Below are 12,904 nucleotides of genomic sequence, written 5' to 3'. Positions count from 1 at the left end.
GAATCGGGTGAAGGCGGCCGCATTTACTTTTCTTACCTGCTTTTGTGCGCGTATTACGATCTCTTCAACCGCAGCAGCCCGGCACCTTAAAACAAGAAAAGACATTATTTAAGTGCCATTAAAGACTGCAAGAAAGCCTAACACTTACGTGTTTCCCCACGTGCATCCGCGACTGGGAAAACGCCCGCAAGGTCCCGACACTTGCAAATAAGAAAAGAACATTGTTAGAGGTGCTATAATAAGGTCACAGATCATTATACTCACGTACTTCGCACGTGCAACGGCAACGGACGAACAACGCCCGCAACATCTCAAGACCTGAAAACAGAAAACAAGGGACATTACTGAGGTGTCATTGAAATTCCCATACCTACGTACAACCGCACGTGTCGTGCTCTCAGTGACCACGCCCTCAGCATCCAGGCACCTGAAAAAGACAATGCAAAGACTTCATTAAAGGTGCCCATCTCTTCAAGACTATAAACTCTTTATACCTACTGGCATCCGCTCGTGCAGTAACGGCGGCATCACCTTTTGGCATCTCAGCACCTGTGCCACTTCTAAGGCCACAAAAGACTTTGAGGACCTCCAGTGACGTAACTGGAACCCACGCACCCCTGCATAAGTCGCAGGATGGAGAGCCCAGCATTTATACGCCTAAGGTGAGAGCTCACCAGCACATTGGACTTTCGGAGAGTTGGCGATTAGTGAGGAGGAAGTCCAGCCAAACGGTCATTAACCCTTTTTTTCTTCCGCCTGCAGAAACCTGACGCTGCAAGCCAGACGGTCAATAAGAGGAAGCACAGTCCAGAGAGTCAACCGAGCTCTACGCTTCTCAATTGAAGAGACTATAACAGTTCAGCCGGGACCAGCGCCTCCGTGGGAATCAGGTGAGCGTTACAAGAACACACACAGCAGCCGGACTTCTCCTCAAACTCTCACAAAGGGACCACATCACTCCAGCAAAAAAGATGCTACATTGGCTGCCAGTCAAATGAATCACATTCAAAACAATGTGCATAACACACAGAGCAATCCATGGCCAAGGAGCAGAATTCTTACAAAAGAAAATCACCATTTACTAACCGACCAGAACACTCAGATCCAGCAACAACATCCACCTGGAACCTAAACCATACACAAGGAAAAAGCTTGGTGGATCAGCATTCTCTTGCCTAGACGAAAAAATGTGCAACTCCCTGCCGAGAAAAATATGAAACATGAAGGAACATCTCAAATTCAGAAAACTCCTAAAAACCTGGCTCTTCAACTCAGAACCGGATGAAAATGAATGAGCAATACCCACACCCCTCGGAATGACCACACAAATGGCAAGATGAAGGACCAGACCGAACCACGAAAAAATGCAGGGAGGTGTAGAGACGTCTGAGTGGGAGGGAGACCTGAGTGCACCCGTTCCCATGGAGGGCCCTACTGGAGGCTAAGGAGAGAGATGGGAGCACCCTAGTTTGAACCACAGACAGAGAAGTGGCGACCAAACAGATGAACCACGGGGCACAGGGAGCTCAAGGGCACAGGAAAGTGCCCCCCCCCCCCAAGGGTGCCAGGGAGGAAATGGTGGCTGCACACCAGTTTATGCCAGGGAACAAAGCGGTGTAGACAGCCATTAGTCTGAATACGGTGGCTGGTGGGGTGGAGGAGGCATCACCACTAAACAGCCCTGCTGAAAACCCACTACTCAGCACAGAATATAGGAGGGAGACCCCCCCTAGAACAACACAATGCACAACACTGGCAATTATACATGCCACAGATGGCCAAAGTGGAGGGGGCACGATTGAGCGCCACCACTAACCAACCCACTACAAAACTCATCCCTCTGCTCACACCTCTCAAACTTTAAACAAAATAAAACCATACCTATACAGCACAACAATCTGCACCCACTTCACTACACTGCAACAACAAAACAAACCACACATAGCCTCGCACAATAGCAAATGACAATTACCGACTGAGAATCCACACCTATGCTCAGCGAACGGAGTAAACCGTCCTGAAGCTGCCAACAGCACATTACAATCCTACTAACTCACCCTACCCTCTTGCTTTTTAGATCTGCCAGAGCTCCATGGGACCACTCGGGTGGTGCTAGTGCGCGGTATAAATATTCTTTAACATAACGTAAAGATGGGCAGCATCTTGTACTAACTGACAGAGGATTCTGTCTCACTGCTGGAAGGAGAATTCGGGCAGTGGTGACCTGGGGATATAAATTCTCGAACGAAGAAACCTGGCAATTGAACTATGTGGCATTTTCTTTCTCTGCTACAGGGCCCAGGAGGACTGTGCGGAAGTGTATCGCAGCTTTCCTCCGGAGCAACAGCGAACACATTTAGATAGGGAGAGTCAATCTATTTATTTATTTTACAGTTTAAAGCACAGACCTAGCTCAAGAGCAGTGGAGCGCTGTACAGGGTGTGGGAGTCAGCGTTTCAGCTGACATCTTTTAACAGTAGCACATTACTGTGAGTGGTGGTCTATGCGTGGGTGTGTGCATCCACTGGGATTTGTCCTTGGCCAGGTGTTGTTGAAAAAGCCATGTTTTGAGAGACTTATGAAATTGGAGAGTTGTAGGGGCATTCTAGTATTTGCACATATAAAAATGTTCACTTGTAAGTCATTGCAAAGGCCATTTCTGCACTGGGCACTCAGTTCAATGCCCTTCATCAGCTAGGTCCAAATACCTAGCACTGTTGAAGTTTTTCCGAACTGGACCCAGGCCAGAATCTTTGACTCACACCTACCTCTCAAAGTAAACACAGTGTTTGATAACAAACTAAACGCGAACATCCACATGTAAATGCCAGTACTCGGGAACATCCTTACGCTCCTTTGGACCATCCTTCTATGGCACGTACGGGCTACTGATGCATTAACAAAGCTTTTCCATAGAGTAACTAGTCAACACTCTTCAATGTGTTCAAAAGCAGGTGAAGGGACTTTGCCTTCAGATGCCGTAAACAGCAGCTCAGTAAATCCCTTCCGGGTGGTGTATTGCGGTGTTCTGCATCATGCAACAAACAATCCAATGCACCAGGTAAAGCAGGCCCCGCCCCCTCCCCAAGCACTGCCGAAGATCATCCGCTTGAACCGCACTATGCCATTCTCTCAACCAAAGATCAAGTGTTAAAGCTCAGTGGTAGGTCCCTCAGATAAGAGAGCCATAGGCCCATCCTTGAGAACATGGCCAAACCAGAGACTCCGCAAGAACCTAGTGAATGTTAAGTAAAACCACGGCCTGCGGTGGCGAGTCATACCAGATAGGAGATGCATTCCTTGTCCTAGCTAGACTCACCCTCCCACGACCCATAATGTGTGGACTGGCTTTCCTTGCTATGGTAACTACCTCACGCATGGGTATGTAAGATCTGCACCTGGACCCCTTCGTCATATCTTTGACACCAAAAGTCTCTGGTCGCGCATCACTGTTTCCGTAGAAACCCCCCTCTGTGAGTGTTACTCAGTGTCCAAACTCTCACCTTTTTTGCATCATTCCTTCCCCACATCTATTCACTAACCTAATGTCCATTTGTACACAAAGGGCTATGGAGTGGATGCCAGGCAGCACAGTTGGCGCTATACGAAGCACCATAAATGAATATCATCTGCTTCAGGAAGCACGCAAAGTGGTTTGAAATTAAGTGCATAACTGCTGCAACCATCCCAGAAGTCACAAAGAGCAAACCCTCAAATAAAAGCAGAACCTAGTATGTGCCTTTTCATCAATTGGATTGAATTACAAATCTGTCACCAATAATGCTGAGTGTACGTGAGAGATTCTGCAAATGGCCTCACGGGCGTCCTCCATCTTGTAGCATAGAGAATAGTTATTAATATATTTAATCAATAAGGAGTTAATGCTGCATTTCAGCCACACCTGAACGGGGAAGATTGGAAGCAGGCCACTGGTCATGAGGGTCTGTCATATAAGGCATCTATCTGCACAGGCGATGGGGTAGGGTGGGGGCGGGGAGGGAGGCGGATCCAGGCCTTAACGTCTTCACCAGACAAAGACTGGGCGGAATGAAGGGCCCTTCAGGAAGTCATGCTGGAGACTCTGTTGGCCTTGGGGGGAGGTTGCAGAATGAGGAACACATCCTTGGGCCTCTGAGGCTATTCCAAACATCTCTTGCACGTGGCCTCTCCACCCGCACTGACACAGTAGGTTTATATCTGTCTTGATAGCGCTCTTTCTTTTGATATCTGCTCTTTTGTAACCGTTGTTGTCTTGTGTAAATTGACCTTGCCACCAGTGCATTGCCCACTTGTGCTGATCTTAATCCAGGTATCACTGGGGCACAGGCATTTTCACATGCTCCCAAGTCCATCCATGCACCCATCCTTCTGCAGGGCAATGGACTCTGCTAAAGTAAGCCCCCATCGTTGACATTGTGCACACGTTTGAGGCCACAATTACCGCAAAATCTCTACAGTGCATCCGCAGCTGTGCACAAGCGATTCCAATGCAGACAACTTGCGCGTAATGAGGCCACACTCTGTTGTTTATCAGCGTGCGCTTACAGGCGACACCTGCAACAGTGAGCGGGAACGAGCTTTCCCGGCCCATGTTTTATGCACATGGAATGCCAATTAGCCAGGCCGTGCGATAGACTAGGAAATAGACGCGTTCCACCGCATCCTCTTTTTGAAAGAATTTGATCAAACTTCTGCCGACTGCAGCACACTCAGTTGTCAGGCGCTGAATGCTGAAGTTGATTTCTTTTGTGTAACAGCTGCAGAACCAGGATGTGCTGAGGGCGATGATGAAGAAAGCCGAGCTGGAAATCAATAGCCGAGTGATTGAAACCGTCAAGCGGCTGGAGGACCCGGTGCAGCGGCAGCGCGTGCTGGTGGAGCAGGAGCGCCAGAAGTACCTTCACGAGGAGGAAACACTCCTGAAGAAGATATGGTAAGCGAGCGCCAGCCCATTCTGTTCAGTGCACCATCCTGATACAATATTGTTGTTCTGCGTTGCGCAACCACAGAGCAAGTGGTATGCGCCATGCACATGTAAGATAGTTTCAGAAGTTAAGATTTGAATGGCCAAAGCCACTGTAGGACTATCACTGTACTGTAAGTTATCGTCAAGATTTAAAATCAGTAATATTTTGTTCATTTGACTAATTCCAAGATGGCACAACCAAGTGAAAAGCGCCACGTGATCAATTGCGCGGAGCACCTGGAAGAAATAATAGGTCCTTAGTAGCCATTTTTCAAGACTGTTCCACTACAGTTCATTCTACCCACTATAAATAATAATAATAGAAACACACTGGGCCTCATTACGACCCTGGTGGTAGGGAGTTAACGGCACCGGTAGAGCTGCCGGTGCCGTTAACCCCCTACCGCCTCATTACGAGGTCTGCTCACGGGTCCCGCTAAGGATGCCTGGTAAAACCAGGAGTCCTAGGCGCGCCCCGTGAGCAGACCAGGATGCTAACAACGGGCCCGTCATTAATTTGCCCGTTGTTAGCATCCTCCCCATTCCCATTGAGCCTTCTGGGGGCTCAAATGGGGGCTCAAATGGGAATGGGGATGTACCGGGTCTGGGTTCCTTGAATGGGGAAATAGCGGCTCTCCAAGGTTGGAAAGGCCCGGTATTTCCCCATTAAAGGAACCCGGATCCGGTACCCGGTAAGGGGGTAGCATGCTGCTAAAAGCGGCATGGCTACCTCCATACTTGTAATGAGGCCCACTGTTTGAAGGCGTGCATTCTATTATTCACCACTGCATAGGCCGATGACTTTTCTTTGGTTGTGGAAATTTCTCAGCCATGTAAACCTCATTAGTCAGAGGCTCCAGGATATTGTGGCAGGAAATGGTCAATTTTGCAGCACAAACACTCCCCAGTCCCTGCCACACTCCAAATCATACTTCCACCTTACGCTCCCCAATTCTTCCCGCAGTCCACAGACCTTCATTCTTTCTTGCTGTGATGGGAAGTTGCGACTCACAGAGGTAGTTTATGGGGGCGGTGCCACAGCACACTGCCTCGAAATGTCCCCTCCATCCTGCAGGGTCCTACGGGAGGCAGAGCAATGTGTCTTTGTACTTTTGGGTCAACAGAAAACTAAAGGGAATGATGGTCGGAGCTGCAGAACACACCCCACCACCACTTAATTTGGGTCTCTGGAGCCTCGAGTTTTCATATTGTGTGTAATATTTGGATATGTTAGAATCTTCACTAAATGCCCAGGAGTAGGCTTCCGGGGGGTTGGTGGGGTGGGCGGATGGGGGCGTGTGTGTGTGTGCTTTACATTATTGGCATAGTAATACAGATACGAGGGTGATGAGATGTGAGAAGGGGCAGACTGCCTGTGGGTGTTGCTTGGCTTTCTACCCTCCCAGTGACTTTTCATGGCTATGCTAATCCCTTTCCCTCTGGTGTACTAAAAATGGCTTAACCAAGTGTGCCTTCAGCCACTTGATTTATAAACAGCAGGTGTGCCATCTCATCTGTTCTTTTAACTGAATTAATGATAAAATCAAGCATTGGCGAAGCCAAAGTTTTGGCTCTTACATAGGCACTACATTGGCACTTGCCATTATAGCAATGCCTGGAAAATGCCTCTCCCATACCCATCCCAAGCTATTCCCTTTGCACTTAAAGCATAATTGACAAGCTTTCAAAAAAGGTAGCAGGTGCCCCTCTCCAGAAGGAACATGGCGTGATAACCAGTTCTGTGGTTTTTTCCACTTTGAGAGTCCGCAGCCATCGCTTTCTGCTCACTGTACCTTTCACAGATGGGAAATATCCATTTGCAAATCAGTCTTTGTCCCGCCCACATGGACAGTCCAGCACCGAAATGCTATGGCAATTCCCTTCTAAAAAGGAGTGTCAAGAGCAACCCCATACACGTGTTTCAGCCTTGTTGGGCTTCATCAGTGAGGTGGTGCTGTGCCTCTCTAAGCACAGTGAGCAGGGGGTCCACGTCTGGATTCCCACAGGTAACTCAGGGTGACCAACCCCAAGTTCCTTGCAGATTTTTTGAAAAAAGGTAGCAGGCGCCCCTCTCCAGAAGGAACATGGCATGATAACCTGTTCTGTGGTTTTTTCCCACTTTGAGAGTCCACAGCCATCGTTTTTCCTCACTGTACCTTTCACCGATGGGAAATAATCATTTGCATATCAGTCTTTGTCCCGCCCACATGGGCAGTCCAGCTCTGAAATTCTATGGCAATTCCCTTCTAAAAAGGAGTGTCAAGAGCAACCCCATACACGTGTTTCAGCCTTGTTGGGCTTCATCAGTGAGGTGGAGCTGAGCCTCTCCGAGCACAGTGAGCAGGGTGACCAACCCCAAGTTGCAAAAATATTGACAAGGTTTTAGCAGCTAATCACTTCAGTTGGGCAGGTGCTGAGCTGAAACGCAGTAAAAAGAAACGGTAGGTAAACGCATCTTTACAGGCCTGTTTTGGAGAAGAAGCAAAGATTCCTCATATTCGGAATATTTTTTCTATTAATTAAAATTCCAGGCAGAACCTTGTTGGGTAAATCAAAAAAACGATTTCTTGGATGTATGTTTCCTTTTGGTTTAAATGTTGCCCGTGTTTCCTTTGATTGTTGACCGAAAGTTGCGCACTTTAATTGTGCACATAAACACAACTACTTCCGGATCACTTTGGGGTCGTCAGCAGCATCTCCAATAGCATCTCCTGGCAGAGAAAAATGGGTCACAGGTGAAAGCAAAGGCTTTCCCTTCTCACTGTGAATTTATTATTTGGCCAACAAAGAGTTCGCTGTGCCACTAGTTTACTTTATGCTTGAATTAAGAGAAATTGAGTGAGTGTGGAACTCTGGTCCAAAATATAAATGTCAAATTAATGTTAAAATAAGAACATTCTAAATGGTTACCTTGCCCACAATTTTTTTTTAGAGTTTCTAGAATTTCCCAGAGGGACCCCTTCCCCCACCCAAGCCCTGCTAGCAGTTACTTCTAAAGTGGAAACTGATTTCATCCATGAAACTAAAATGAAAACCTTTACAGTTAGTACCCCTCCTATGCTCATCCCACCTATATGGCTGTCTACCTCTGACCCCGACGGGCCTCTCTCCCCCGCAACATTTTGAGCCATGCTGTAGCCCACGCTGTACCCCACCAGACACACAGTTCCACTACTTTCATTGATAAACTTCTACCCCCGGCTATCAATATAATTTATAATCTAATATACCAATGTTGATTAATATCCCACGTCATCCTCCTTTAGCGCAGTGCTCTTGCTCCAGTAGGTGGCTTGACCATTGAGGGAACTCAGCTGTGGAAAATGGGCACAAGAAACAATTCTCTTCTTCTACAGCGTCTCTTCCCCCCAAATGGTGCTTCTTTAGGGAGAAATTCTCTAATATTCCTCCTCCTTCCGTAGTTCAAGTATTTCAATCCAAGTTATTCCTAGATGCAAAGGGTTATGTCCTATTCTGGACATTCAAAGTTATGGTGCGAATGCCGTATTCTTTCCTCGACCATAGGGACGTCTTGTGTTTACTAGCTCTTTGGGGCGGATCTATGTTATAACACCGAAAAGAAAACAATGAGGCTGAAAGCACTGATTTTCTTTTTATTCGAATTTCGAAAATGCTGTTTACCTTTTTTTTCTCACATTTTTTTCGAATTTAGATGCGGGGGAGAGCCCCCGAAGCACCCTCCTCACATCCCCTACCCTGATATGGTCTGTTTTTTAGATAAAAAGTGCAAAAATATTGTAAACATTCGATTAAAAAAGAAATCAGTGTTTTTGCCTCGTTATTTTCGAATTCGTTTTTTTGCAGCGGTACCCGCTGGGGCACCTATTTTGATCAAAGACTCACAGAATAAAGCTTCCTGTTAGGGAGTATCCACTGCCAAGCCAGAGTGGTCCTGCTCGGATTCAAGTCCACCGCACCAGACTCCACCGAGTGTTGCATGAAGAGGGCCATTGGCTCAGGGTGTTTCATAAATAAGAAGGTCCCCTGGCTTCCCCCACCGAACTGACCAAATAGACAGGAGGGAACTGCAGATCTCATTCCAAAGGTACAAAGTATGGACAGGTGAAAAACTACAACACGGGGGGCTTCGTCTGCTAAGACTCCTCCTCTTGCCAGAATGTGGGCAGCCTTCTAGTGGGGATACTTAAGGAGCCAACAAAGACTCTTGGTGGAACCTTTTCCATTTCACGACGATGAAAATGTGCACAGCATGATGGGAACAATTCTGGGATCGATCCTTACTAACTTATGCATCACAACTCACCAAGACCATGTTTCTCTAATGACTCAACAAATCCTCCCGTAAAAACACTACTAGGCGAAGCAAGTGCAGAATCTCTGGCATCCCTGGCATAAAGGGCCACACTACCCAAGCACCTTCCTCGGGGGGGTATTTCATCCTGTGATCTTCCAGTGATGATGGGCGACTTTGTGTCTCAAATGAACTCTCAGCCCACTATTCTATCTATATGAAATATCTACCCAAAGCCATTGGAGCTCTTACCACCATAATTCCTTTACCATTTTTAAACATTTTTGGGCATCTACTTAGACAATAACATTTTTCTAAGCCACATTTTCATATATTGTGCTCATAATATTCTGAATATGGTAATATTACTATTTCTAGAGGGTTCCTAGTGATAGCCTCGACATCCAAAGCATCGAATGCAAAAGCCTCGGAATTTTTTTTATTTTTATGGGGGGGTCCCACCAACCCCTGGTTTTTATACCCCTTAAAGCCCATTTTAATACAAAAAATAACCCTTCACCTACAAAAACTATTTTTTCAAGGCTTTTGCATTCGATGCTTTTGCATTCGAGGGAATCACTGGATACCTGTGTTAGAGTAGCATGGTCCATTTGTGTTTCAGTGCTAACACTTAAAATCATTCTCTCGGAATTGCCAACTGCCTCCTGACCGTGTTCACTCATGTGTAACTTGTCTGTGAGCTTGCCATTATTATTTGTTGTTATTCTTGCATATTTTTATAGCGCAGCAGTTGCTCAGGAGCAAAGGAGTGCAGTGTGCCGTGCAAGGCAGCTCTGTGCAAGCCATGACGGTTTCCATGGCTTGTTAACTGTCACTGAGTTGAGTGTGCATGTCTGAAGAGCAGGCCTTACCAGGACCCTTGTGCTGTTGCCTTCTGTTTAGTGAGAAGCAGCCACCCTATTTTGAAGTTACTATAGCCGCCCGTGAAGACCACTGTAGGGACAATGTGGACAAAAGTGGGGACAGTCCATTGGGAAGAAAAAGCCTCTGAAGCCTTTGCAGTCAGGGCTTTACTGTACGTGGATGGTCTGGTAGCAAAGAGCCCCAGACCACTGGAAGAAAAAGCCTCTGAAGCCTTTGCAGTCAGGGCTTTGCTGTACGTGGATGGTCTGGTAGCAAAGAGCTCCAGACCACTGGAAGAAAAAGCCTCTGAAGCCTTTGCAGTAAGGGCTTTGCTGTACGTGGATGGTCTGGTAGCAAGCGCCTGACCACTGGAAGAAAAAGCCTCTGAAGCCTTTGCAGTCAGGGCTTTGCTGTATGTGGATGGTCTGGTAAGGAAAGAGCTCCTGATCACTGGACAAAGATCCTGCAGCTGACAAGAACAGGAGAGAGTTGCAGGAACCAAGAGAACCAAGCGGAAGGACGGAGGGAAGCCAGGAAGTCAGAGAGCAGAGCCGGACTGAATAAGAAGGAAGACTCCGGGCACCATGCAGAAGAGGACTCAGAGCTTATGAGACCACTGCTAGGCAGATAGCTGCCTTCCATCGGGAAGAAAAAGCCTCTGAAGCCTTTGCAATCAGGGCTTTGCTGTATGTGGATGGTCTGGTCAGCAAAGAGCTCCTGACCACTGGAGAAAGATCCTGCAGCTGACAAGAACAGGAGAGAGTTGCAGGAACCAAGAGAACCAAGCGGAAGGACCGAGGGAAGCCAGGAAGTCAGAGAGCAGAGCCGGACTGAATAAGAAGGAATTTGTATTTGTATTTTATTTATGTGTATAGCGCACAAGGCCCGAGGGCAACCTGCCGCATATCTTATGGTACATAGGTACATGATTAGCATGAATACAGTTACAGTCAAGAACATATTAAATTCACAACGCAGTAAAGTGCAAGGCAGAACAGGTTGGCGGGCAATGTGGTAGCCGGCTAGTTGGTATTGAAGGTTCAGATGGCTTGAGATGGCCGTAGGTCAGATGTAGCAGATAGCCAAAGCTTGGCTTTGTGTTTGAATAAGGTAGGAGAGGGCAAGGGTCTGATGGTGAGAGGCATTGCGTTCCAGAGTTTGGCAGCAAGGACTGGGAAGCTAACACCACCGGCTGTCTGTAGGTTGTATCTGGGTATCGTGAGGCAGTGTGCTTGGGCAGATCTGAGTGACCGTGAAGGAGTGTACTTAGAGAAGCAGGAGACTAGGTAGATGGGGGCCTGGTTGTGTACACATTTGTGAGTAAGGGTCAGTGATTTGAGCGATATCCTTTGGGTAACAGAGAGCCAGTGTAAGCTCTTCCTAGTGTCAGTGATGTGTGCAGATCTGGGAATGTTAAGGGCTGCTCTAATAGCATTATTTTGGGTGATCTGGAGTTTGTTGAGGTTCCGTTGGTTGGTACCTTGATAGAGTGCATTGCAGTAATCAAGTTTGGACATAACAAGTGTCCTGGCAAGAATAATGCAGTTCTGAGTGGAGAGGAATGGGTGGCAAGCTGGGGTCAGCTTGCATGTGTAATCTGAGGCAGCGACTACTGCATTAGTTTGTCAATTTAGGGAAAGTGTAGAATCAAAGTAGATTCCTACGGTTTTAGTCTCTTTAGCCACTTTGATGGAGTTACCATTGATAGTTAAGGTACTGAACAAAGGGTCCAGCTCATTGAGTCTTTGTTGGGTGCCAAGGAAGAGGTGCTCTGTCTTGTCGTCATTGAGACAGAGCTCGTGTTGTGCCATCCAGGCTTGCACAACTTGGGAAATGTCGTTCAGAGCTTTGGAGTCTGTAGTGTAGTCACCAGTGATGGGGATGAGTATCTGGGTGTCATCAGTGTAGTGGGTGTAGGTGACACCCAGATAGTCAAGCACGTCAAACAAGGGTTTGGTAAATACATTGTAAAGTGTGGGAGATACACACGACCCTTGAGGAACTCCGTAGGGGACCGGGATGGATCAGCTGATGAGGTAGGTGAGAATACTCTCATGTGTCTATTATCAAGGAAGGAACTAATCCAATTAGTGGCTTTTTCTGAGAAGTGGGCAGCTGATTTCAAGTGTTGGCAGAGGATTCGGTGATTGATCAAATCGAAAGCTGCAGAGAGGTCAAGGAGCAGTAGGAGGGCTAGTTTGCCATTGTCTTTTAAGTCTTCAATTTGCATTTTAAGATCTAAGAGGGCTGTTTCTGTCCCATGCTTAGGTCTGAAGCCAGATTGTCTTGTGGCGAGTAGATTGTTAGTCTCCAAATACTTCTGTACCTGAAGGTATGCAGCTCTATCTAGGATTTTTAAAAGGAACTGGACCGCGGTGATAGGTCTGAAGTTGGTAGGTATGGAAGGATCCAGGAAGACTGCGGATGCCATGCAGAAAAGGGCTCGGAGCATTTGTGAATGTCTATACACTTTGCTCCGTATGAGACAGTGAAACCACCGCCAGGCAGATACCCGCCTCTCATGGGAAAGAAAGGGGAGAACCCACGCTGCAGAACTGTGTTCATTGGCAGAGCCCTCACCCACCGCTGAACACAGAGGAACCGAGGGATAAGCCATGACAGGACCGTATTTTATTGTGGTCTGGGTGCATCACTGCACATGTAGACACAATAAATGCTAACTGCCTAGGCCCTGCCCACATTGAAAGGGTGTGTAGACCTCCCGTGAAACATTAGTGATCCCTACTCTTTATTTTGTCAGTTCCCCCCTGGGCAGTGTCCAAACTGAAGCATCGGAATGC

General features: G+C 47.2%; 1 protein-coding gene across 16 annotated transcripts in view; it reads left to right on the top strand.

The window, feature by feature from the left end:
* The window catches only part of KIAA1217 (KIAA1217 ortholog), a 1,682,267-nt gene that overhangs the window by 1,572,799 nt on the left and 96,564 nt on the right, over nt 1-12,904 (top strand). For all 16 annotated transcript variants that reach the window (XM_069648169.1, XM_069648165.1, XM_069648167.1 and 13 more), the window contains one exon: nt 4,758-4,933. In XM_069648169.1, the coding sequence (XP_069504270.1) occupies nt 4,758-4,933 (176 nt within the window). The remainder of the gene's footprint in view (nt 1-4,757; nt 4,934-12,904) is intronic.

The sequence above is a fragment of the Ambystoma mexicanum genome, chromosome 2q (genome assembly GCF_040938575.1).
Source record: "Ambystoma mexicanum isolate Mex_15411 chromosome 2q, UKY_AmexF1_1, whole genome shotgun sequence".
Lineage (NCBI taxonomy): Eukaryota > Metazoa > Chordata > Amphibia > Caudata > Ambystomatidae > Ambystoma > Ambystoma mexicanum.
This window is presented reverse-complemented; position numbering and strand designations above follow the sequence as displayed.